General features: G+C 49.2%; 1 protein-coding gene across 1 annotated transcript in view; it reads left to right on the forward strand.

Annotated features, from left to right (window-relative positions):
- Positions 1 to 27,141, forward strand: part of egl (Egl_like_exo domain-containing protein) — a 255,341-nt gene that overhangs the window by 183,130 nt on the left and 45,070 nt on the right. Inside the window, exons 6-7 of the mRNA XM_050177263.3 lie at positions 17,435 to 17,515; positions 17,571 to 17,690. Coding sequence (XP_050033220.1) covers positions 17,435 to 17,515; positions 17,571 to 17,690 — 201 coding nt within the window. The remainder of the gene's footprint in view (positions 1 to 17,434; positions 17,516 to 17,570; positions 17,691 to 27,141) is intronic.

The raw sequence follows: 27,141 nt of genomic DNA on the forward strand, positions 1-27,141 counted from the left end.
TCAAGGGGAAGAGAAATGCAGCCATAATGAAGCACAGAGCGCTATGGGGATACAATAGGTACGAGGTCCTCCGAGGTATGTGGAAAGGGGTAATGGTTCCAGGACTTACTTTTGGAAATGCGGTTGTTTGCTTTAAATCAGGGGTACAATCAGGACTCGATGGGAACCAAAGGTCAGTGGGTCGCCTCGCATTGGGCGCTCACGGGAAGACTACAAATGAAGGTGTGCAAGGGGATATGGGCTGGACTAGTTTTGAAGTGAGGGAAGCTCGCAGTAAAATTGAGTATGAAGAACGGCTGAGGAATATGGAGGAAAGTTAACGGGCTAGGAGAGTGTTCAGGTATCTGTACAGGCAAAACATTGATTCACAGTGGAGGAAAAGAACTAGGGAGCTTACCAGCAAGTATGCGGCCTGTGGGGTGGGCAACACAGCAACAAAGAAGGTCAAGCGGAAAGTCAGAGAGGCTGAATTAATCTCATGGGTGGCGGCAATGGAAAAGAAACCTGCCATGAGTAACTACTTAAGAGGAAAAAACGAAATTAGGAAAGAAACCATTTATGATTACTCAAAGGGAAGCTCATTACTTTTCGAAGCGAGATAGGGATGCCTTAGAACACGCACCTATAAAGCGAGATATAAGAAGGAAGAAGAAGCATGTGCTTGCTGCGGTAAAGCTAGGGAAACGACGGAGCATATTTTATTAGAATGTGAAGACGTGTACCCAGCGGTCGATTTAGGCACCACTGGCCTCCTTGAAGCCCTTGGGTTCAGCGGGAGCAGTGGTAAAGCAAATAGGTCCGCAATAGACATCAGTAAGAGGCGATTGGAAGATTGGTGGAAGAAAAGTAGGGAAACGACAAAAGACGGAGACGTACAAAAGCACAGTTCGCAATAGGGGATCAGAAAATTTGGACGTGGTAGTTCATAGTGTTTTTTTTTTCTTCATTGGTTAACCTAGGTAGGATATTAGGCAGCATAGTAGCAAGAGCTTGGTGGCGCAAGCCACCGCCCCGTTCCAAAGGGGACGCTCATAACATCCATCCATCCATCCATCCGTCTGCTACGCGGTGGGCGGCTGTGCGGCGTTGTAATTAGTACGGTAGCTGTTGTGTTGTGATGAACTGCTTGTCTAGCCGATGATTTTTGCTGACACAGTGACAGTGATGTCACAAGGCTTTGATCGGTCATTTGGCTCTAAAAGTTTACTGCCCGAACCTAAAAAATGTCGAAGCGTGTGTAGTCCGCGCGCTGCTCTCTAAAATAGCGTTAAGTAGCCGCTCATATTGCGTTTTTCAAGCAGATTATCATAAATCAGATTGTGTATAGAGTTCGCAACGTACACAACAGTTTCATTGAACACGTTGTAAAATTAGGTTATGCGCTCTTTAGAAACGTGCAACCACCGTAATGTTCGACGACAGAACGATTACCACTCATTTTAACTCTTAAAAATTGTCCGTGAATCCGTTGTGAGTTCAAAAAGAGAATTACGCACACAGCTTCCCTGCGTACGTATCTTAAGCACCACCGTTATGCTGCCGCCGTACCACGCAGAAAAGCTAGCTTTACAGTTTGAAAAGAGTTCAGTGACTTGATTTTTAAGGCCTGCAGTGCAGCACGTTTTAAAGCACTGGGATCGCTTTTGCCAGCTTTCTACTGAGCTAGACAACAAGATATGCTCACCTTTCCTTGAAACAGAATTGTTGTGTATATGGGACGATCCACCTATTGCACATATCGGGTGGAGGACTTACTCGTAAATACTTTTACCAGATCATCTGCCTTTCACTACGGCACACAGCAGTAAATTCTAATGTCATCTACAACATTAGGCTATCTGTAATCAACTCAGAAAAGCTAGATTATCCTATGATTTTTTTTAAAACAACTTTTCCAGTCTTTCACGGAGGCTAGGAAAGGGAAATTTCTTGCCGTTGATATAGCATTGCAGCTGCCACCTATGCTCGTTGTTTACATTTCTTGCACCGCTCCTCCTCTTCTAGTTTCACTATTCAAACGCAAAGCATTCGCAAATATGTTTTCTTTTGTATATTTGTGAATTTATTCATTTACTGCCAATACAAGCGCTTTGTGGCTGCCGAAATGGCAAGACAATCACTGGACAGATCGCAGAAGCAGACGACAGCGAACAGGTTATAACTAGCGCCACTCTGCTCGTACGTTCTTTCCCTAGCGGCGAAAGGGGCAATCTAGACTAGGCGTGCTGGAGGAGGGAGCTCTGTGCAGGTCTGGAGTTCAGTAGGTCATGGGTTGGCCCATAGAGTTTCTCACTACATTACCTAGAGGGAAATCTGGCGCTGCTGCGCTGTGGTATGCATGGGAATGCCGGTATATTGTGGATTTGGATTGGCATCGTTCTCGTAGAGACAGGACACCTTGAAGACCAAGTACCGTTCCGTCTGTCACAGTGATTCATTTTCTACTAGAACAGCACGTGAAAAGCTGTTTTCGTTTTATTATTACGCGAAAACATGTTTTGTTTAACTATGAGAACTTGTTATTGTGTGTACGACTACATGTTACGTAAGAAGTATCAGCGGGCCGCTAAAGTTGGAGGACAGACGACAAGGTTCGCGCTCGCTTTGAAACAGTTGGTCGTCTGTTCTTTCTTTTCTTCGCTTGGTCATGCATCGTGGGTGAGTAAAGATGTAATATGCGTGAATGGAAACATTTTATGAAGATTTTACTTGGAGAACGCGTTATTTGCGTAGCCATATCCACGTTTTAGACGAAGCCTCTTACAACACCAGCCAACACCAGCCTCGCAGACACATATCCCGTCATTCCCATGACGGCACGGTGCCCCCTTAAGAAACTCCCATAGACGGTGGCGCCAGATTACCCTCTAGGTGTTATACTGAGAAACTTTATGGGTTGGCCAATGCGTCCTTTACTAGATGCCTGCCGCGTGAGCCGAGAAGCTGGTTCCTGCCCCTCTCCTCTTTACTCTTCCCCACCCGGGTTAACCCGGGTCGGCTGCGAGCGCTAGCTGCGGTGGCCGCTGCAAACCTAAATCACGTAGCCCTGCCTCCGAGATTTTAGCGGCGTCTGTTGCGATCCCGAAGGCCGGACCTGCGGTCTCTCTTCAAGCCATTGGTCGAGCGCGCGCCAGCCTAGTAATCGTCACTTCCTCCGCAACAGGAAGTGGGTCGGCTGCGAGCGCTGTCTCTCCGCGACTACCCTGAACTACGGGAACCTCCGCTTCAATGGGAAGACTAGCGACGCGGCAGGCATCTAGTAAAGGAGGCATTGGGTTACCCGCCGTGGTTGCTCAGTGGCTATGGTGTTGGGCTGCTGAGCACGAGGTCGCGGGATCGAATCCCGGCCACGGCGGCCGCATCTCGATGGGGGCGAAATGCGAAAACACCCGTGTACTTAGATTTAGGTGCACGTTAAAGAACCCCAGGCGGTCAAAATTTCCGGAGTCCTCCACTACGGCGTGCCTCATAATCAGAAAGTGGTTTTGGCACGTAAAACCCCATAATTTAATTTAATTTTAATGCATTGGGTTGGCCACTTAGAGTTTCTCACTACATTACCTAGAGGGAAATCTGGCGCTGCTGCGCTGTGGTATGCATGGGAATGCCAGTATGTTGTGGATTCGGATTGGCATCGTTGTCGTAGTGACAGGACACCTTGAAGACGCACTTGGCAACTACCGTTCCGTATGTCACAACGATTCATTTTCTACTAGAACAGCACGTGAAAAGCTGTTTTAGCTTTATTGTTACGCGAAAACATGTTTTGTTTAACTATGAGAACTTGTTATTGTGTGTACGACTACATGTTACGTAAAAAGTATCAGCGGGCCGCTAAACTTGGAGGACAGACGACAAGGTTCGCGCTCGCTTTGAAACAGTTGGTCGTCTGTTCTTGATTTTCTTAGCTTGGTCATGCATTGTGGGTGAGTAAAGATGTAATATGCATGAATGGAAACATTTTATGAAGATTTTACTTTGAAAACACGTTATTTGCGCAGCCATATCCACGTTTTATACGAAGCCTCTTACAACACCAGCCAACACGAGCCTCGCAGACACATATACCGTCATTCCCATGACGGCACGGTGCCCCCTTAAGAAACTCCCATAGACGGTGGCGCCAGATTACCCTCTAGGTGTTATAGTGAGAAACTCTATAGTTGGCCAACGCCTCCTATAATATGCGTTGGGTTGGCTTCTGGCATGGCCAGTACCAGCTGCAATACTTGTCTAGATGGCGCTAGCTATGCACTATATTTAGCAGTTTCAATGAAAAACTGCTGCGTTTTTAAAATCTTCGAATCTAAGCCGACCCTAGAGTTTGGAATATGATTATTTGAAAAATACTATCGGCCTAGCTTCGAATAAATACGGTATGCCACTAGTCAGGTGTTCTTGTTCACAGCGTGCAAAGTCGTGTGCTGTGCGAAACAAGACAAATGCAACAGCTTGCGCACGACGCCATAAGCAGAAGTACACCGCACAGCAAAAAGGCGAGGAAAAAGAAATGAAGGCAGGGCCCGTGACAGGCAATCCTCGGGCTCTGATATTAGAGAATGCAGGGAAGAAAAATTCGATTTAACAGAACTTGTTGCTGAGCTAGTTGTTTCATGACTTAAAAACAATGGTTACGGCACAAAGCAAACGAGGGTGAAGTGAGACAGAAACGACATATACGGGGACCCGTATATGTCATTTGTGTCTCACTTCGTTCTCGTCTGTTTAGCACCGTAACCTTTGTTTCTAAATAAGGAGTTTTGCTTGCAGAGGCTAGACAGGGCAGGTAGAGAGAGTAGAGTGTTTTAGAATAGGAGCCCCAAACGTTTGCAGCCCCAAAGAAGTCCTGCTCCCTGCTGAAATCCTGCTCACTGTTGTAGACAAGCGAACCACACTCCCTCCCCTCAACATTAACTACTTAGCACTGGTTATCCCAAGAGACATGTCGCTGGCTGAAATCTTGCCTATTGAGGATTGCAAGATATCTGTACCATACTTGGAAGTTCCACCATCATCCGCAGGCAAATTCGATCAACACAATTCCACACCAGATGAACTAAGCAATATGGCGCCTGATCTTCCTATGCAGGCTCCTGACATCCGCCGCCACGTCTTGGAGACTTCTTGCAACATTTTTTTATTTTGATAGTCATTCCTTAGGCCAGACTACAGTGATCCCTCACCATATACTGGGTGTTTCAGCAAACACTTTCAAAAATTGTTAAAGGTTGCCTGTGGCAGATAGCACAATTCTATCTAGTTCATGGGTTGGTCTATTCGAAGAGGCAGACATTACATGCACAAAAAAATTTAATGTGTTATCAACTAATTTAAAAAAATTTAATCTTCAAGTTTTTGACTAAATACCTTATGGCCCATATTGCAGTTGACAAATTCTAGCTGTGGCGTTCGCAAGCCGGATCCACTTGGAAGAAATTCCCAGAATGAGACCAGTTTCTAGACATTATTTCCCGAACTACGCGGATAAATGCATTGGCATTCCAGTTACTTTTGTGCTTCAATGCATAAAACAACAGTTGCTTAAGAAAGTTGCTTGCCTAATGGCACCACATAATGACCACTGCCTCCCCTGCAGTGGAACGAGAAGGCTCCAATTGGGCCTGGTCGCTCTTGAGAAATCATCCACTTAGACAATAGGCCTTTAGTACTTGTCTTGTAAATTGCAATTGGTCAAGTTTTAGCTCGCACAAGCAGCGACACGCAGTGTTACCAGCAAAGGCGAATGTGACTTCTTGCCGTGAATGCGTGGGTGATAGTCGATAAATAGATCAAAGTCAACGCCTACCATATGCTTGTGGTATTCTTCAATTACTTTCGACTGAGCTGTGAAATATTCACCCTCTTTCGCTCCTGGCTGTAGTGGCTGGCAGTTGCTGCCAGTTGAATTGCATCGTAATTTGTTACAATGCAATACACTTATTGTTCCACATCACAGTGAGGATTTCACCATCACACATGTAGTCAAAGGATCCTCTGTATTGTTTGGAAAGTTCTGCTGAATCTTCTATCAGGCACCTTTTCAGTCAGTTCCCTCTAATGGTGCCAGTTGCTCAAAAACCCTTGCACTTTCTGCACTTGTAGTAGAGAGTGAGATGTAAAGCAATTCTCCAGGAAGATTGTTCTGCACAGGAGCCAAGGGACGAGGCGGACTACCGGCAAGGCGGAAACCAAAACAATGTTTATTCCCACTCCCCAAAGCCCCTTGTATACAAGGTCTTTTCAGATTGTAGCTCCACCTTATATCCACAGGTGGTGACCTCTACATCCCTCCTTTTCACCTCTTATGGGACAGAGCCCTACAGGTCCAACCGTCGCGGTGGTCTCACTATAAGACCGCTGCGAGTCTGTGTCACCGTTTCCTGCACGGCATTACTTCTGGCGGCGTTGGATTTTCTTGAGGTGCTGCAGGCTGCATGATCTCAGGAAGGGCAGGCAGAGATGCTGCCAGTTGAATGAAGCACCAGGTGTCGACAATTACGCTGAAGGACGCCTCTGGGGGTCTGAACAAGATAGGACCGTGGATTCCGAGAGTACTTCACCGTTTCAGCGTGTGTCAGTGACCCATACATAGTCTCTAGGACTCAGAGGGGCCAATTGGCTTGAAGCATGACTAGAGTGTACTAGATTCGGAGAGTGGGTCCAACGAGGGCTCCGCGCTGAGGCATCTTTTTATTAAAAATCCAGAGGGCGCCACCATCGCCTTCTTCTGGAGGCCACGCCCCCGCGCGCGGCGGAGGCCGCGGCGGCGCCGGTCGGAGTGTGTGCCCAAAAGAAAAAAAAAAAGCGCGGCCGCGGTCGAGCGCAGCGTTGTAGTTGCGTTCGAGGATGACCGTGCCTGGATTAGCTGGAGTCACGCAGTCAGATGGATCTTGTTTGCAGTTTGCTTTCCTTACCTTATGTGCGTGTTTCACTGTGTCATGAGAAAACGAAATTCATAGCTGATATTCCGAAGAAATGGGGACCATGTGCCGTAATGGGATGAGTTACAGAAATTAATGAACTGTGTGGCATAATTAGGTGTTAAATAAAAATTGGTAAACCTTTGTTTTCTTCCTTTCTCAAGGCGATATATTGAATGCTAACAAAATTTCCCCGATGCCCTAATAACGGCAGCGATTTGAGATTTAGGGAGCCTATATGGGTCACATTATTCTTTACGTGCAGCACATTTTTTTTGTAGGTTAATTGTGGCTTTTGAAAATATTTACGGAATAGCCTTTTTCTTCCCTATTTTTGTGCGTCATATACGCCTGAGATGTAGTTGGTTTTCCAGACCCCCTGGGTGAATAAAGCAAAACACATTGTTTATATAGGAAGCATGTTATCGGTTGTCTATGTCTTCGAGCTCGCGCAGGTTTCCATTGACACATGCCTCCAATCTGAATGACCGTTCAACTGAGAGCGGGAGCGTTCTCTTTGTTGACTGGCCTTCATCTGTTGCATATGAGGTCGTTCTCTTTCGCGTGGGCTGCTCGGGTGTAGGCTGCTCGTAGAGATAATCCTGAAAATACGGCAAATGATTGTGGGTACCGCAACAGACCGAAGCGCAGGCTTTCCACGCTGTGTAGATACTTCCTGGCCTTCAGTGATATGCACAAATGCCTCAGTATGTACTTTGCATCAAAGTGCAGCTCACGAATGGAGTCGGTGTGGTGAAGAATGAGCATCTGCACGCGTCGCCGTTCTTCATATTTAGGGACTCCGAAGAGCGAGAGCTTGGCCTCACCTTTCAATCTACTGTATACGGTTATGCAACCCACTACACAACAGTAGTTCTTTCGCCGAAGTGTCCTTATCCTCTCATTCTTCGAACACTGTGCCAAGTCGCCGAGTTACGAGACAAACCATGACACATATGCGAGGGCCGTCTGCGCGCGTAGATATCGTGCAGACGGCATCGTTTGACGGAAGCGAGGAACCTCAATTCATGGCAAAGCAGTAATTATATTGTATTCTTTTTTTACATACCTCGTACAAAAATCAATTAGAGAGAAAATGACGAAATAAACACAAGCACGACGGCGTGTTCAGGAGACGGCGGCGCGTCGAGCAGACGACACCTGGGCGCCGCCGTAACCACCATCGGTAGGCGTGGTTCCGCCGGGCCGTCGTGGCACCGGATTGGCCGGAACGTCAGAAGAAGGCGACTGCAGCGCCGCCACAAATTTCAATGTTTTTGCTTCACTCTCGCCGGGCCTCCGCTGGACCCACTCCCCAATTCTAGTACACTCTAAGCATGGCGGCGATTGTAGTTCATTGCTTGCTGTGCCTTGTTCCACGAGTCCTTTTTCCTGAAACTTGTGTGGCATGGTAACGACGGCATTAGTTGTTCCGGTAGTTTCGGGAGACGAGTTTGTAATTTCCATCCCATCAGGGCTTGAGCCGGAGAAATGCCGTTGGGACCGGGCGTGTCACAGTACGACAGTAAGGCACGGTAGGGATCGGGACCATTGAAGAGCAAGTCTCACTGTGCGCACCATGCGCTCTGCCTCTCCATTGCTCTGGGGGTACCTCCGGCTGCTGGTCTCGTGACGGAAGCCTTATGACTGCGCAAACTCGGCGAACTCGTTGGACACAAACTGCCGTCCGTTGTCAGTCCGGAGGATGTCTGGTATGCCAAAACAGGCAATACAGCTCTTGATTGCCGAGATGACTGCTGGTGCCGTGGTGGACCCCACGGAGACTACTTCAGGAAACCTGCAATAATAATCAACAATCAGGACGTAATCGCGCCCTCTAAGTTGAAACAGATCGATGCCAAGGTGCTGCCATGGTCTGTCGGGTGTCACCGTGGACAACATCAGGGTGTCTACCAACCGGGAAAACCGGGAATTCTCCGGGATTTTGAGTAGTCTGGAAAAACTCGGAAAACTCAGGGAATTTGTGCTTATATCAGGGGAAATTAGCTGTAACTTTACTGAAAGGGTCGAAAGTCGAGGTAATGCTGGCTCGAGTAACAGACAGGAATCGTAATGAATCGTCTTTGACGCCCTGTCTTCGGCTGGAGGAGTTGCCAGTGTACAGTCAACGACCGACTTTCCGGATTCCCGATAATTTGGACGGCTTCGCGGCACCGCTACGTACCCCATAGAGTCAACGTATCAGAACGTGTGAAATTTCGGACGCAAGAACTCTTCGCCGTCCGATTTTCCGGACGTTTTGCCGTGACCGCAGGTCCGAAACGGCAATAATCAAAGGCACCACCGCTGTCGTTTTGATTACTTCGCCACCTCGAACCGGCACTCTCGCACGCAGATCCGCTGGCAGCCGTTGCCACCACTGCGGCAACGCTAGGCCTAGCTGCTTCGACGTTCGCTGTGAAACTTCTTGTCGTTGGGTGCCGAGTTTTTTATTGAAAGAATTAGCTGCTGTGAGCAATGGCACGGACTCCGCCTTTGTGGTCCTCGCGATTTGCTTAGAAACTTCGAAAACACGGTGCGTTGCATAATTCCGGTTCCCGAAAGTCAGCTTCGCCTCTGTACAGAAATGTTACTTCGTGAAGCATACGCAAAAGTATTGCAGTGAAGCATAAAAAGCGTGTAAAGGGACTATTGCCATGGGACACAGTATGTATTCCTTAATTATACACGCGTGCACCCGGTATTTCCTGTCACAGTACGACCACCGCTATGCCTAATACGTGTACTGACAGGCCTTCAGAGCATTTTCGAATGTGCCTGTGGCGGTTTGAGCCCCTTAACGGCAGTAAATGACATGCATTAATTTTTTCCAGCTGGCTGATTTTTCGGACGTTTTCGCGGTCCCTAAGGGGTTCGAAAAATCGAATTTGGACTGTGCAACTGACCAAGAATTAAGATGCTTCAAATGGTCCTTGGGGCGAAAGAGTGGCGGAAGGAGGAGAAGAACAGAAATGATCTACACATTGAGGAATAAAGGCGAAAGGAAGCTTGCTGCCGCCGTTTTGAAGGAGCCTGAGCTCAAAAAACAAAAGACACCTGCATCTCGACAAAGTCGAGATGCAGGTGTCCCTCATCCAAACCAAAACAAACTCTTTAAAGCAGTGAAACACAACACTCAGGCGTCATGCGCGGGCTGAGAGTATGTCAGGGCAGTTGAGGTTGACTTACGAGTTGTTGAGAGAGAATCTCAATTGTGACAATGTTCGGGTCTCATACCACTGAGCTTGCTATCAGTTTACAGAAATAGCTCATATTCGAAGATATTTGCTTCTGTATCATCTCCTTTTTTTTTTCGTATTTGAGAATGTCTGACTCGATCTTCAATTTTTTTCGAAGACATTTTATTTGCTATGCATTTTACTAACCCTTCCCTTCTATTCTCTTTTTGAATAACATAAACACTACTCTTTTGTATTCAAATTAGACTAAGTCATTTTTCTTTAAATTTTACGTATGCTTACTAGAGAGTGACAGCATCGGGCGATATGGTTTCAGCCCGTCTTGACATAAAACATAGTTCTGCATCACTCAGGGAATTTTGCAAAGGCACTCAGGGAAAACCTGGAAAACTCGGGGAATTTGGAAATGCCAACTTGGTAGACACCCTGAACATAGGCTTAGAACACTAAACTCGAGTTTCGGCGCATATGGCACATCGGGTCACCATATGCTCAACATGCATGTTACAGTTAGGCCACCAAACAGACTCCCTGGCCTGTTCTTGGCAGCGGCGCACTCCCTGATGCCCTTCGTGTAATAGGGCGAGAATATCGTGGCGCAAGGCTGAAGGAATGACAAGTCATCGGTCCAGCAGAAGGATGCTGTCGTATATGCTCAATCTGTCTCTCGCCTTCCAAAATGGAGCGGTCTGCAGCGGCACCTTGTTTTTGTCTGGCCATCCTTTCGTGCAATACTTCATGACCGCAGAGCAGACGCCAGCTTGGGCTTGCTGTATGCGGACATCTTCTAGCTGTCTTGCTACAAGAGACAGTAATTCCTTGAACATTTCACTGACAAACAACTCCAGGGTGTCTACCATGCGAGTGGCTGACAAATCAGAGGGAGCTCGTGACAAAGTGTCTGCCGTAGCTAAGTGCTTTCCAGGCACATATTTCACCACGTACTGATATCGCATATCAGTTTTATCTGCATTCGTTGTATGCGAGGCGGCACGAGTTCTAGGTCCTTGTTACCCAAAGGGTGACCAGAGGAAAGTTATCTGTCTACCTTGAAGCTTAGGCTGCAAAGGAACTGGTTGTACCGTGAAATGGCCCAAGTCACCGTGAGACCTTCCTTTTCTGTTTGACTATAACGTGCTTCCGTCAGAGTAAGCGCCCTTGAAGCATACGCGACAGCCCGTCGAGTACCTTCAGGCTGGTCCTGTAGTAGTACAGCTCCCAGGCCATAGGAGCTGGCATCTGCGGATACTACAGTGTGGTAGCAAGAATCATATTTTGCTTTGCACATGTCGGAGCTCAACAGCAACTTGAGATGTGAGAAGGCCTTTTCTTGACTGGGACCCTAAGTCCAGGTACTGGTCTTGTTTAGGATGGAATGAATGGGCTCCGTAACGTCGCATAAGTGAGGTATGAACCATGCGACATAATTGGTCATTCCCAGAAATCGTCGTACTCCGCTGACGTCGGTCGGTGGCAGCAGATCTCCGACAGCCTTCACCTTGTCCGGGTCTGGCGAGACCCCGGACGCCCCAATCACTACTCCAAGGAACTTGATAGAGATGACCTGAAGCGCACACTTCGTCAAGGGTGACACCCTCCTCCTCAAGGCGAGCTAGGACTGCAACCAGACGCTCATCGTGCTCTTGATGATCTTTCTCGAAGATTAGAATGTCACCAATCAGGTTCACGACTCCAGGCAAGCGCTCAGGAACCCTCGACATTAACTGCTGGAAATACTCTTGTTTCCCACACCAAAAGGGAGCCTCTTGTAACAGTACCGGCTGAACGGCGTTAAAGATGTCGTGAGTTCCTGGCTGTCGGCGCTAAGTTTCACCTGATGGAAACTAGACCGCGCATCCAACTCGCGCTCCACCCAACTGGCCGAGGATCTGTTCCACCGTCGGCAAGATGAAGCGCTCCCTTTCGATGACTTTGTTCAGCTTCGTCAGATCGACGCAGATTCTGTAGCCGCACGATGGTTTGGGCACGACTACAAGCCCGAAGCACTGCTCAGTTGGGATCTCTACCTTCCTTATGACGTCCTGCGACTCCAGGTCTAGCTCTTTCTTGGCAATGTCATTTAAAGGAATTGGATTGGAATCTGCCTTGGAGCTCTCAGGAAAAATGGACAAGCACCGAGTTTAACGCAAATGCAATATTCGGCTTGCCAAAATTTTCCCAACCCTTGGAAAATCTTGACTGGGGGGCAACGAACGCACTCAGCAGAATCCAGGAAGTGAACAACACCAAGGGCTTCAATTGCAGGGAGCCCAAGCAGGTGAGTGCACTGACGTTCAACCACATACAAGGTCTACACTTTGGACTTATCACCCCACTGTAAGGTTGCATTAAAGGTACCAAGAACGTGCAGACTCTGTTCGCCAGGGCCCAAGACTTCTCCTTCAACATCATCCAACAACCGTGGTTGGCCTGGCAAAGACGGCGAGACAACAGAGACTTCCTCACCAGAGTCTATCTTGAACTCGGCCTGGTGCCCATTCACTAGTATGTCTATGTACCTTGCTCATCATGAATCCACGTTGTGAAGTTCGATGGAACCCAGTCGCTCATTTGCATTCTTTTTCATGCACACTTCGGCAAAATGTCCGAGCTTTCTACAGTAGTGGCAGACTGATTTTCTGGCTGGGCAATCTTTTCGAGTGATGCTGTCGTCCACAAACGCCACACGATAACCTAGCCGGGTGCTCAGACTTGTCGCGGAAACGCGGCGAAGGGGTTGGCTTATCATTTTGCCGAGCCGAGTCAATATTTAGCGTTTCGGTAAGAGCGTTATCCATATTTAATATAGCGCGTGATAACCGCTCTTTTTCTGCGTCCTTGTGTATGTGCGCTTGGCACAGTGCTTCCTCAGCGGTATGTTTTGTGCAACGGCACAATTGATCAGACAGTAGTTTCTCGTCACGTATGTCTACAACGAATCTGTCGCAAACAAGGTGGTCCTCGACGAGCGGGCTGTTATAGCTACAGCGCTTTACCAGGTTGCGTAATGCCAAAAAAGAAAGTCATCCACAGGTTGGCCCGGCTGCTGAGTGCGGCAGTAGAAACGACGACTTTCTTATATCTCATTTACTGGATGCACGAAGTGCGAATCCAACTTTTCTTTGACGGCAGTGAAAGAAAGTGCTTCCGATGTTGACACCCCCCAAGGACGAAAGAATGGTCCTGGCTTGCGGTCCCATACAGTAAAAAAGTGTCCATACCTGGGCCTCGTCGCCGGCACTGTGGAGGCCGGCCACGAAAGCGTAATCCTTGAACATCGAAATCCACATTGGCCGTTCTCCCGGGTTTGAAAACGTGAAGTTCTCCGGTGGGCGCAGACCAGATGAGCCAGCGTGAACGATCTGCACTTTCGGTTCGATGGTCTCGGCGGGGGTGGATTTCGTGTCAGGCATGTCAGCGTTAACAGCGGGATCCCACTTTTGACACCATGTTCTGCACAGGAGCCGAGGGACGAGGTGGACTACCAGCAAGGTGGAAACCAAAACAATGTTTATTCCCACTCCCCGAAGCCCCTTATATACAAAGTCTTTTCAGATTGTAGCGCCACCTTATATACACAGGTTTGTTGGCACTTCTACACATTTCAGCACATTCATTACAATGCGCATTCCCAGTGGATGTTTTTCGTTCTGCTGATGAGTTTTTCCGTAGTGAACGTCAATGTGAAAGGGGTAACCTGATGACAATGAGAGAATCCACAGCTTATAGCCAAAGTGTATTGGTTTACCTTTTATAAAAATTTTGCAGCCGTGCCAACCAAAATATGGTACCATTTGCTCATCAACACTGAGATTAGTTGAGAATATTACTAACTGTTGGAATGGAGCAATGACTAGCCGCAAAAGTGGCCGTGTGTTCACCATTTTATCTCCCTTTTCTACCATTGTGCTATCAGTGGCATGAATTTATATCTTCATTTCTCGAAATTTGGGGCAACTCCTTGTATACGATACAAGTGGTGCACTAAGATCGTCAGCCTTTGACCAGTGAAGGTCTGTACGAGGAAGCTTCAGGTAGCCACTGAAGAATACAATTGCTACAAATTGACAAATGTCTTCTTCACTCAGTTCGAAGCTACACTCATTCTGCTGTTGTGCATAGCAGTTCATAGCAGTTCAATTCTTCAATTATCAAATCATTAATTTCCTTTTTGATCAAGCAGGTGAAGAACTGAAAAGGGTTTTCGTGCTCTAATTTAGCATGATTCACCCGCAAGGGCTACCCTGCTGCACTAAGCATGGAACTCCTGTTCTTAGTGCACTTCCACTTAGGAATCGTTATGGCTCGCTTTTTTGCCTTCGAATGGGCTTTTTTTCTTTTGCATTGTCGTCGGGTTCATTTTTCTCTGTATCTGAAGTGTGCACCTCTGCTTCACCGAAAACTTCGTTAGGCAGTGCATCCACCTGCGCAATTTCAGCGTCCCCCTCTTCTTCGTCAGAGAGTATGTCATCCGCATTCCATGCTGGCAAAAGTACAATGTCAACTTTCCCAGAGAATCATCGTCAAGGACCAGTTCCACAGCTTCCTCAAGGGTCAGAAACTTGTGGCGAGGTATCTGTTTGGTGAAAATGGTCATTCATAAAGTCAATGCCAGCTACTGCATCAGCGGCATGCCTGCTACCGTTTTGTGCTATTGTTCCCATTTGGGAACATTCTTGCTAGTGCGCTGATATTTACATGATAACCTTGCAATTAAAATTGCACATAATATCGTAGTCTCCGACACATTAAGAAAACAGCTGTACTAAATGATCGGAAAATAGTTACGGGCAACTTACCTAGAAGTAGAATGTGATATATCTTTTTAGAAGTTACAAAGCATGCTCCAGAGATCCAAATCTGAATTCATTTTCTTGAGCTTCAGTGGAAGTGATGTATTCTTGCTCCAAAGTCTACACTGACGCAGCAGAGTCCCATGTTGGTGTATCTTATGTGGCTGTTGGTCGCTATTTCTCAGAATCTGACATATTGCACCCCCAGACAAGTATCATTACTGCAAATGCCTATGCAGTACTGTCCATGGTGAAACACATCAAGAATTAAAACTAGAGAAAGCAGTAATATTCACATTCTCATTGAATGTTGTAAAAGCTTTAATGTCTCCACAAAAGCACAAAAACCGAGTTTTTATTGAGCTCTGTTCAATGTTATGCACCATTTGTTTATCTCATAGACATGTCATAATATTCTGGGTTCCTGGGCTCAGAGGCATAGAGGATAATATGCTTGCTGACGAAATCGCCACATCAGTAGCAACAAAAGATACTAATTCCTGTATAGCTGTCCCTCGCATAGTCTGGAAACCTTTCCTAAACAAAAACCTTAGGAACTGTTGGCAACACTTGTGGGACCCTGAAACATCTAATAAGCTGCATGCCATTAAACTACAGTTAGGAAATTTGCCACTTATTTCAAAAATACAACTAACCGAGGTCATGATCTGTTGACTTATAATCAGCCACACTTATAACATACACTTGTAATTGCTGACTGGTGATGAGCCTCCTGTCTGTCGAAAATGTGGCACAATGTTGACAGCCCTCCACTTGTTGCTGGAGTCTCATGAATTAGAGGCTCACAGAAAAAAACGCTTTCGTTGACCACACCGTCAACAAGTTCCACTACATCCAACAATGTTCGTAAGCAACTACCCACACTTTGACAACAAATTGCAAAGAAGGGTTTGGGCGCGAGATAGTTTATAGGGATCATTAATTTTAAATAGCTCCAAAAAGATGCGGACAATGAGGAGGATGGGACAATGCTGGTCACGTGCTGTTTCTTGTCCATGCTTCTTTGGCACTGTTTAAAATGAAAGAGGAAATTACTCTTAGCTTTTTTAAATGATGTTGGTGTACTACATGTTATAGAACCAGACCATCTGCAGCACAGCTTCTTATCAGAGGCTGCTGCGATAGTAGTATTTAGAACACGTGCTTGCAGGCCCGTGCATTCAAGGGTCCTGCTGTGGCATTAGTGCTACTGACCACATCTTTTGTGTATCATCCCCTAGTCGCAATCTTTTATGCATATCTTTTATCATAGCTTGGCTTTAAAAATAATGTGAGTGTTTGTACAGCTCCCTGGTTCCCTTGCTTCTAGCTGTACAGCAGTGTATGTGCCATTTTGATTGGCTCTTGTTCTGCGCCGCGGCAGGGTCCATTAATTTTTCCACCAAGAAGTGGCACTTGGTGGCATGCACCAGCATAGCCAGTCTTGAACTGGGGATGCTACTCTGCGCATTGCCAGATCTTAACAGCTCTGATTGCCTCAGTGTGCCACCTTGCAGGATTTAACAGTGTCCAGAATAGCACCCTCTAGTAAACTTCAGCACGGCCATTCATTTGCAAGGAACAACAGTTGGGAGTATATTTATTACAAAGGGGCTAATCTTAATTTTGAAGAGCAATGTTGGGGTTGCGTTTTAATATGTGAGTGCATTCATTGTGTGAGTAAATATGGTATGTGCAACAAATGCACATCAAAGGAAACTGAAGGCGACCCGCCATTTAGGATAGCTTTGCTTCTGGCATTAACTTGCTTGTGAGCATACCGTACTGTTACGTAGTAGTGACAGTGAAGAAGGCAGCCAAACTGTGATTATAGAAACTGGCGTTCTATTGGGCGAACTTGTGCCCTCAAAAGCAGGCTTTACTCAAAGAACAACGGTAGCGGCGAACACACTCGGCGATCGTCGAAAATCTGATCAGCAGGTCAAGCGCGTCGGCTTTTATAGATCAGTCATCGAATGTTCCAGAGTAACCGCTGGAACCCGCGTGTCTTCCACAAAGTTCTACACTATTCGCGTCGCGCGTACATGTAATCAAATTACACAAGTTGCGGGGAAAGACAGCGGATGGAACCATCGATAACATTCCAGAAACTTCTTTTACATGCAGTCGCGTCCTGCATTGTGTGATAACATTTGTTAGGCGGTGAGAAGTGGTCGCCCGATAAAGATAAAGAAGTATATGTGTCAGTACGCAGTAGGAACATTTTGAAAACTGTTGTTCTTGAAGTTGCTGGTTAGCCCTGTTTTTAAATTCAGTTTTGCACTTTTCAAGATAGCTTACCTTATCAGTTTGGTTGGCTTGGATCTCCCACATATGTTAACCACAGTTTCGGTGGAGACACTTCCACGTTGTGGTAACAAATCTGCAAAACATGGTCAACATCACTGACTATCATACATACTGTCATTGTGGTAAGCACAAACCTAGCTGATTAAAATGCAAGGGTGCCTGAACAGGCATGTTGGGCATGTAGTGATGCCCACTTGCTACATGTGTGCAGGTGATGCATGACTGCAGGAACGACAGTGCAGCCCTCTTCTTCCAGTTTGGCATCAAGCTGCAGAATGTGTTTGACACCCAGGTATGCTATTGCCCAAGTGCTTTGAGCACACGTGGCATGACATTTGACCATGCAGGCAGCACACGCAGCTCTGCAGCAGCAGGATGTTGGCAAGCCTGTGCACAAGGTGAAGAATGTGTCCTTGGGGACCCTTTGCGCTCTCTACAGTGGGCCAGCCAATCCACGCCGAGACCAGGTGAGTTCAGGCACAATCTGCCAAAATAGTTCAGATCACGTTCTGCTTGCGCACATAAGCCACTTGGGGGTTCCAGCGAAACTCAAGCACACTTAGGGTATTTTGGATATGCAAGTCACTTGCGCCCCTAATCTGAAACTCTCTATTGAGAAATATTTGTCAATATTGTCACGTGGTGGTGACGTTGAATAACACAGTAGCAATACTGTGAACGACAAAACTAACTTTTATTGGGCAAACCTGTGCCCACAAAACAGGCTACACTTATAGCACAACGATAGCGGCGAACACGCTTGTCGATTGTCGAAAATCTGATCAGCGGGTCAAGAGCGTCGGCTTTTATAGAGCAGTCGTCGAATGTTCCAAACTAATCGTTCGGACCCGCGTGCCTTCCACAAAGTTCTACACCATTCGCGTCAGGCGATGAAATCAGATAACATAAAGTTCGGCGACAACAGAGAGCGGATAGAAGCATCTATAACTTTCCAGAAACTTCGGATACATGCAGGCGCGTCCCGCGCTGTGCGATAACATTTGTTAGGCGGCGAAACGTGGTCGCCCGATAAATATAAGTACACGTGTCAATACCCCCCTCTTAAAAAGCATCGACCCGATGCTGCAAACAAACGAAATAAAGAAAAGCACTCGTAGCAAAGAAAACAACAAAATAAGGAAGTTCGTCAGCGTCCGTAAAAGGGTTTAAGGCGCACCACGTCGACCACTTCAGATCGTGCGCGGCGCCGCTGTGAATGCGAAATGCCGTCTGGCACGACCTCATAGTCCAGTGCGCCAACACGTCGGATGACCTTGTAGGGTCCGAAATAGCGTCGCAGTAGTTTCTCACCGAGTCCTCGTCGGCATATCGGGGTCCATACCCAAACATGGTCGCCGGGCTGGTACTCGACGAAGCGTCGTCGGAGGTTGTAGTGTCGACTGTCGCTACGCTGCTGGGTCTTGATCCGTAGGCGGGTGAGCTGTCGGGCTTCTTCGGCGCGCTGGAGATAGGTAGCGATGTCAAGATTTTCCTCGTCAGTGACGTGCGGCAGCATGGCGTCGAGCGTCGTCGTCGGGTTCCTGCCGTAAACCAGCTTAAACGGCGTGATCTGGGTTGTTTCTTGCACCGCCGTGTTGTAAGCGAATGTTACGTACGGCAGGACGGCATCCCAGGTCTTGTGTTCGACGTCGACGTACATTGCTAGCATGTCGGCGAGGGTCTTGTTCAGGCGTTCCGTGAGACCATTTGTCTGCGGGTGGTAGGCAGTTGTCCTCCTGTGGCTTGTCTGGCTGTATTGCAGAATGGCTTGGGTGAGCTCTACTGTAAAAGCCGTTCCTCTGTCGGTGATGAGGACTTCTGGGGCACCATGTCGCAGCAGGATGTGCTCGATGAAAAATTTCGCCACTTCGGCTGCGCTGCCTTTTGGTAGAGCTTTAGTTTCAGCGAAGCGGGTGAAGTAGTCCGTTGCCACGACGATCCACCTATTCCCGGATGTTGACGTCGGAAACGGCCCCAACAAATCCAACCCAATCTGCTGGAATGGTCGACGAGGAGGTTCGATCGGCTGTAGTAATCCTGCTGGCCTTGTCGGCGGTGTCTTGCGCCGCTGACAGTCTCGGCATGTCTTGACGTAACGGGCGACGTCGGCAGTCAGACGTGGCCAGTAATACCTTTCCTGTATCCTCGACAGGGTCCGGGAGAATCTGAGGTGCCCATCGGTTGGATCGTCGTGTAGGGCGTGCAGTACTTCTGGACGCAGCGCTGACGGTACAACAAGAAGGTAGCTGGTGCGGACTGGTGAGGAGTTCTTCTTCACGAGCAGGTTGTTTTGTAGCGTGAACGAAGACAACCCACGCTTAAATGCCCTAGGGACAACGTCGGTGTTCCCTTCCAAGTACTCGACAAGGCCTTTTAGCTCCGGGTCTGCTCACTGCTGTTTAGTGAAGTCTTCCGCGCTTATTATTCCAAGGAAGGCGTCGTCGTCCTCGTCGTCTTGCAGTGGGGGATCGATGGGGGCACGTGATAAGCAGTCGGCGTCAGTGTGTTTTCTTCCGGACTTATATATTACGGTGACGTCATATTCTTGCAATCTGAGGCTCCACCGCGCCAGCCGTCCTGAAGGGTCCTTTATATTCGCTAGCCAACATAACGCGTGATGGTCACTGACGACTTTGAATGGCCTGCCATAAAGATAAGGGCGAAATTTAGCTGTAGCCCAAACGATGGCGAGGCATTCCTTTTCGGTCGTAGAATAGTTGCCTTCCGCTTTTGACAGCGACCGGCTAGCGTAAGCTATCACTTGTTCGACTCCGTTTCTCCTCTGGACTAGAATGGCACCAAGGCCTAGGCTACTGGCGTCAGTATGGATTTCTGTATCGGCGTACTCGTCGAAGTGTGCAAGTACCGGCGGCGACTGCATGCGTCGTTTGAGTTCTTGAAATGCGTCGGCCTGCGGCGTTTCCCACTTGAATTCGACGTCACATTTCGTTACATGTGTTAGCGGCTCCGTGATGCGTGAAAAGTCCTTGACAAAGAGCCTATAGTAGGCACACATGCCAAGGAATCTGCGCACTGCCCTCTTGTCGATTGGCTGCGGGAACTTTGCGATGGCAGCTGTCTTCTGCGGGTCGGGGCGTACTCCAGATTTGCTGATGACGTGAGCCCTGATGACTTGATGGCCTCTAATACTGTCGCAAGCCGCTTAAGGTGATCGTCGAAATTTCCGGCGAAGACGACGACATCATCTAAGTAAACAAGACAGGTCTGCCACTTAAATCCTGCTAAAACCATATCCATCTCGCGCTGGAACGTTGCAGGCGCCGAGCACAGTCCAAGTGGCATAACCTTGAACTCATAGAGGCCGTCTGGCGTGATGAAGGCGGTCTTTTCGCGATCCCTCTCGTCGACTTCTATTTGCCAGTAGCCAGACTTGAGGTCCATCGATGAGAAGTATTTAGCATTGCAGAGCCGATCCAATGCGTCGTCTATCCATGAGAGGGGGTATACGTTTTTCTTCGTGATTTTGTTCAGTCGACGAAAATCGACGCAGAAACGTAGGGTTCCGTCCTTTTTCTTCACTAAAACAACTGGAGACGCCCACGGGCTTTTCGACGGCTGGATGATATCATCGCGCAACATTTCGTCGACTTGTTGTCTTATAGCTTCGCGTTCTCGCGTGGAAACTCGGTAAGGGCTCTGGCGTAGTTGTCGAGCGCACTCTTCGGTTATTATGCGATGCTTTGCGACTGGTGTTTGTGGAATCCTCGATGACGTCGAAAAGCAGTTTTTGTATCGTCGAAGCAGACTTCTGAGCTGTTGCTGCTTAATCACGGGGAGACTTGGATTTATGTCGAAGTCTGGCTCGGGAACTACGGTCGTCGGGGTAGATGCGACAGAATTCGAGAGGACAAAGGCATCGCTGGTTTCCTGAATTTCCTCGATGTATGCGATCGTCGTGCCCTTGTTGATGTGCTTGAACTCCTGGCTGAAGTTTGTCAGCAACACTTTCGTGTTTCCTCCGTGCAGTCGAGCGATTCCTCTTGCGACGCAAATTTCACGGTCGAGCAGTAGACGTTGGTCGCCTTCGATGACTCCTTCTACGTCAGCGGGTGTTTCGGTGCCGACCAAAATAACAATGCTGGAGCGAGGCCGGATGCTCACTTGATCTTCGAGCACACTCAAGGCGTGGTGACTACGAGGGCTCTCCGGCGGTATCGCTTGATCTTCCGACAGCGTTATTGACTTCGACTTCAGGTTGATGATTGCCCCGTGCTGGTTCAGGAAGTCCATGCCGAGAATGACGTCTCGTGAACACTGTTGCAGGATAACGAAGGTGGCAGGGTAAGTCCGGTCATGAATGGTAATTCTTGCTGTACAGATTCCACTCGGCGTGATGAGGTGTCCTCCAGCGGTCCGAATTAACGGGCCTTCCCATGCAGTCTTAACTTTCTTCAATTAGGCTGCGATGGGTCCACTCATGACAGAGTAATCGGCTCCTGTGTCTACTAAGGCGGTGACTGCGTGGCCGTCGAGAAGTACGTCGAGGTCGGTGGTTCTTTGTCTTGCGTTACAGTTAGCCTCGGCGTCGGATCACGGCTGCGTCGCGTTGACCTGTGGTTGGTACGTGGCGTCGTCAGGTGGTCTTTCGTCAGCGTGTTCTTTCCTGCGAGACTTCGTCGGGACGGCGGTGTGTCGTCGTTGTTATGTCGTCGAGATAGGCTTTTCGGCGTCTTCGGCGGCGGCGGAGGATCTTCGTCAGTTCGACGAACAGCAACCGCACCTCCATCGGTTGCTGCTTTTAGTTTTCCGGATATGGGCTGACGAACCGGCCCAGGGCTGGGCCAGTGTATGGTCGGCGCTGTGGCGACAGGTAGCGGCCTGGTGACGGCAAACGGGACGGTCGTCGAGGGCTCCACTGAGTAGCGGCGAGGTAGTCGGCGATGTCACGAGGGCGTTCACCTTCCCTCGGGCGCTGTGCGTTGACGGCGAAGCCTCGCAATCCCAGCTCGCGGTATGGGCATCGGCGGTAAACATGGCCGGCTTCGCCGCAGTGGTATCAGAGCGGACGGTGGTCGGGGGCGCGCCAACTGTCCGTCTTCCTCGCGTAGGTGCGCTGGGCGACGGGTGGTCGTACTGGCGGCGGACGACGGAATTGGGGCGTTGCTGGGCACTGGCGCGGTCGTGGAGGGCGACCTTGACGGCGGCGTAGGTCATCACTTCTGGCTGGGGTTGCGATGATTGTGGTTGTAACTCGGGAACTCCGAGCGATTGCTGAACTTCTTTGAAAATTTCGCCGACTGTGGCCACTTGAGGTTGCGATGAAGGGAAGATCCTTTGAAGCTCCTCTCGTACGACTGCCTTGATGGTCTCGCGAAGGTCGTCGGTGGCCAGTGACTGAACTCCGGCGTAGTTTGTCGAGTTCGTGCGGCGGTTGAATTGCCGGTTCCGCATTTCGAGTGTCTTCTCAATGCTGGTGGCCTCGCGAAGGAACTCTTCTATGGTCGTCGGTTGGCTTCGTATCATTGCGCCAAAAAGTTCCTCCTTTACACCACGCATCAGCAGGCGGACTTTCTTCTCCTCGGACATTTACGGGTCGGCGTGGCGGAACAGACGGTTCATTCCCTCAGTGAAGATCACGATCGTCTCATTCGGCAGCTGCGCTCTGGTTTCCAGTAGAGCTTAGGCTCGCTCTTTTCGCACGACGCTTGTAGATGTTTGCAGAAAGCCGCTTCGGAACAAGTCCCACGTCATAAAGGTGGCTTCACGATTCTCGAACCATGTCCTGGCGGCGTCATCCAATGCAAAATAAACATGTCGCAGCTTGTCGTCGCTTGCCCAGCTGTTAAACGTAGCGACCCTCTCATATGTTTCCAGCGAGCTTTCTGGGTCCTCAAATGTGGAACCGCGGAGCGTCGGTGGTTCCCTGGGCTGCTGCTGCACGATTGCGGACGCTGGGGCTGCCATTGGAGTTGCCTTGGCCACAATCTTCTTGGTCTCAGGTAGAAGTCCGTGCTCCGGGGGCAGCTGTTGAAGACGGCGGCTTGCTCGATGTTCCGGGACGGCGCTGGTGTTGTCTTTGCGGCCCGGGCTTGAATTACGGCTTGTCGGGGGCGTCCGGTACATGAATGTAAAGCACCTCCACCAGATGTCACGTGGTGGTGACGTTGAATAACACGGTAGCAATACTGTGAACGACATAACTAACTTTTATTGGGCGAACCTGTGCCCATAAAACAGGCTACACTTATAGCACAACGATAGCGGCGAACACACTTGTCGATCGTCGAAAATCTGATCAGCAGGTCAAGAGCGTCAGCTTTTATAGAGCAGTCGTCGAATGTTCCAGACTAATCGTTCGGACCCGCGTGCCTTCCACAAAGTTCTACACCATTCGCGTCAGGCGATGAAATCAGATAACATAAAGTTTGGCGACAACAGAGAGCGGATAGAAGCATCGATAACTTTCCAGAAACTTCGGATGCATGGAGGCGCGTCCCGCGCTGTGCGATAACATTTGTTAGGCGGCGAAACGTGGTCGCCCGATAAATATAAGTACACGTGTCAATATAAACCTATATGAAACACTGCCACACGCAAAAACTGAAGGTAAAGTGTTGACTGACGCACACGTGTTCCACCAAACTCTGTGCATATGGCCGCTCGATCAAGCTCTCTCTGGAGTGGCCTGCCGCATCACGTCGAGTGCAGTGGTGAAAGGCTAGGCACTGTTCTCCATTGACTGGATGCATTTTGCTCTCTTCTCTCTTGCGCAGTAATATTGAGTACGGGCAAAGCAAATGTCTTTAGTGGACACTAGTCCTATTAATACGTAAGATGACTTCTCAATGCATGCATTGGTTTGGTAAGATAATGTAGTAGTGTCGCCCCCTGTCAGATTTCTGTGTCATCGTACATGTATGTTTTGTAGTTGTTTAGCTAGATGGCGCACCCCCTTCTGTCATGTGACGAGCTTGTACCAATCGGGAGGTGTCATCTGGCATGTGAAGCCTTTTTAATAAGAAACGGCCGCAGGTCGGCTCGGTCTTCGTTCCGGTTTTCATCGGGAGCAGTTAGCTCCGTGTCTCCTTCACTGCGCCGGCGCTAGCCGCGCGTTCGCCCGTCGGGGCCCCCCGCTTGCCTGCCGCTGCCGACACATCTTTTGGCGACGAGGATAGGATTCTCGCAGCGGTTCCGACCGAAGCCCCGGGAAACCAACGAGCTTCGTAAGGCGACCCTTCCCGTGTCCGCACGGCAGGCAAACGCCGCCGACGCACTTGGCGTCGCGAGGCTTCCGAGCCTAGGCCTACTCGCCCCTTTGTTCTTCCTTGCCCCATTCCTGCTGCGAGCTCCGGCTTGTTTTCTGCACTGTCTCCTGCACGCTACCGGGCATGGCGTCTTTCACGGCGAACCTTCCCGTTTCTCTGGAATTGCCCAGGCCACCGTTAATCCCTTGGTATCGCTGGAAAAAAATTTTTCAGGCCCACCTCGAAGCGGCCGGCGGTGGCGACTGGACGGATGCGCGACGAGCGTCCGCGCTTGTCAGCGCTCTCGGGCGTGAGGGACAACGGAAGTACTTTGCAGACGAGGAGCAGGAAGCAGCAAGGCAGTTAACCAGCGCAGCGTCAGCTTCAAGCGAAGCAGCAAGGCAGTCGACCGGCGCAGCGTCAACGTCAAGTGATGCGGTCCCGCCAGCGTCAGAGTTTCCGAGACTCTTGCAGCGGCTTGACCGGCTGTTCGCCGCGTCAACAAATGTCCTGGCGGAACGGCACGAATTCACCAGTCGGAAGCAGTTCGAGGGAGAAGGATTCCTGGAATTCGTGACCGCATTGAAGGAGAAGGCGGTACAGTGCAACTTCGCCGCAACCTACGACGAGCGCGTCCGAGACCAAATAATACACGGGGTAGCGAACGGCAGCGTTCGCGAAAAGTTACTGGCTCATGCCGAAACCCTGTCCCTGGACAAGGCAGAAGAAATTGGACGCTCGTTAGAAGCCTTGCATCGAGCGAACCGCGCGTTCGGCTCCGAAAATGTTCGAAGAATTGAGGCACCTCAACTTGGCGTTCCGTCGACGGGCCAAGATGGCCGACTTCTTCCGGAGAGCCGCCAAGATGGCCGACGTAGTCCGGGAGGCCATGAAGATGGCCGACTTCTTCCGAGAAGTCGCCGAGACGACCGACTTCTTCCGAGAAGCCGCCGAGAGGGCTGGCATTTCGCACATGGCTCCTCCGGGAAGCGTGGTGCATGCGATCGGTGTGGCAGCACCAAACATATTGCAACGTATAGGAATTGTCCAGCAAGGAACCGGCGGTGCAACGCCTGCCACACGTTGGGCCATTTTGCATCAGTATGCCGAAAAACCCGTACTGTTCAACACGTCTCTTCCGCAGAGACGCTGTCTTCAACTTCCGCAGGGCAGCCGTCCGCGTCTGTCTTGACGGTAAGCGCTTTTGAAACTAAAAAAGATTTGGAAGTTCCAGTCGTAGTGAACGGCGTCTCCATGCGACTGCCGGTGGATACGGGAGCGTCTGTCTCATTGATGGCTGCCGAAGATTTTGGAAAGCACTTTGGTCGACAGCACAGACTGTCACAAACAGTGGACTTGAAAAATTTCTCCAAGCAACGCATCGACATTCAAGGCCTGTTTCAAACCACTGTCCAGTTTTTCCAAAGGTCACGCTCCGTCACGTTCCACGTAACGACTACAGGAACATCACTGCTGGGTTTAGACGCCATCCAACGCTTGGGCATACAGATCGACGGTACATCGTTGACATGTCGTCTACCATCGCTTCCTTCAGTGCAGAGCCCCACAGGTGTGCCTCCGGATTTTGATCACCTTTCCAGTGACGAGTTGGGCCTCGTCAACAACTTTGTGCACCGAATTCATCGGCAGCAAGATGCGAAACCAGTATCTTCAAAGTTGCGCCGACTACCCCTGGCTCTCCGTGACCAGGTCACACATGAACTGCGACGTCTCGAGGACTGCGACGTCATCGAGCGCGTCGAGGCTGCCGAGTGGGTGTCTCCACTCGTGGTAATGCGCAAGAAGGATGGAACCATGCGGCTCTGTGTAGATCTACGAGAACAGGACAGTCTTGTGCCTCAAGTTCAAGAAAGGGTCTTGCCGAAACAGTCGCAGACTAAACAGTACGTAGACAAACGTAGAGGTGCTCAGGCAACTCTTATCAAGGTGGGAGACACCGTCAGAATAAGATTTAACAGGAAAGGATTTTTTAAGTACAGTAAACCTCGTAAAGTCAAGGCCCAGATAGGACCATCTACTTTTCTACTCGGTGATGGGCAAACGTGGCATGTGTCTAAGTTAACCGTAGTGATGAAGGATCCAGCAGGTAGTACACTGTGTACAAGTGATAGAGACTTTTTGTACTCATATTCAAACTTGGATAGTCATTCCGATGACTTGTCTGTAGTGACAGCATCTTCTCATAGTCATAAGCTTCAGTTAAGTTGTGCGTCTGACTGTATCACTTCTGAGTCTACACAGTCAGCAGTCGTCTCTGATTCCGTTGGGGAATTGGTAGCCTCCCAGGACTTGTTGGGACGTCGAGAGGAGCTTCCTGTGCAACCCTCTCCAGCTTTGAGCGACAACCACATTCAGTTTTCCAACCAGGGGGAGGTAAATAATAGTGGGACGACTGGGTCTTTCAAGTCGACCGATACGCGTCGCAACCCCCAATGTTCTTCTGAGGTACGCACGCGTCCTCATCGTGACAGAAAACGGCCTCCGTGGCTCGATGATTTTGTTTCTGTAGTGTAGAGTGTATTTCCGTCTTCGAAATGCCACGGCTAGGGGCCTCGTTGTGACATTTAGGAGACAGTCCACATGTTTCATTAACACTGGTATAAAATGTGCTCCTTGTTGCGGTGCAGTGAGTTTTGTGCCGTGTTCCTTGTCAGACTTTGTTTGAGTGACTGCCTGTGTTTTGGTGCCCAAG

The sequence above is a fragment of the Dermacentor andersoni genome, chromosome 9 (assembly GCF_023375885.2).
Source record: "Dermacentor andersoni chromosome 9, qqDerAnde1_hic_scaffold, whole genome shotgun sequence".
NCBI classification, from domain to species: domain Eukaryota; kingdom Metazoa; phylum Arthropoda; class Arachnida; order Ixodida; family Ixodidae; genus Dermacentor; species Dermacentor andersoni.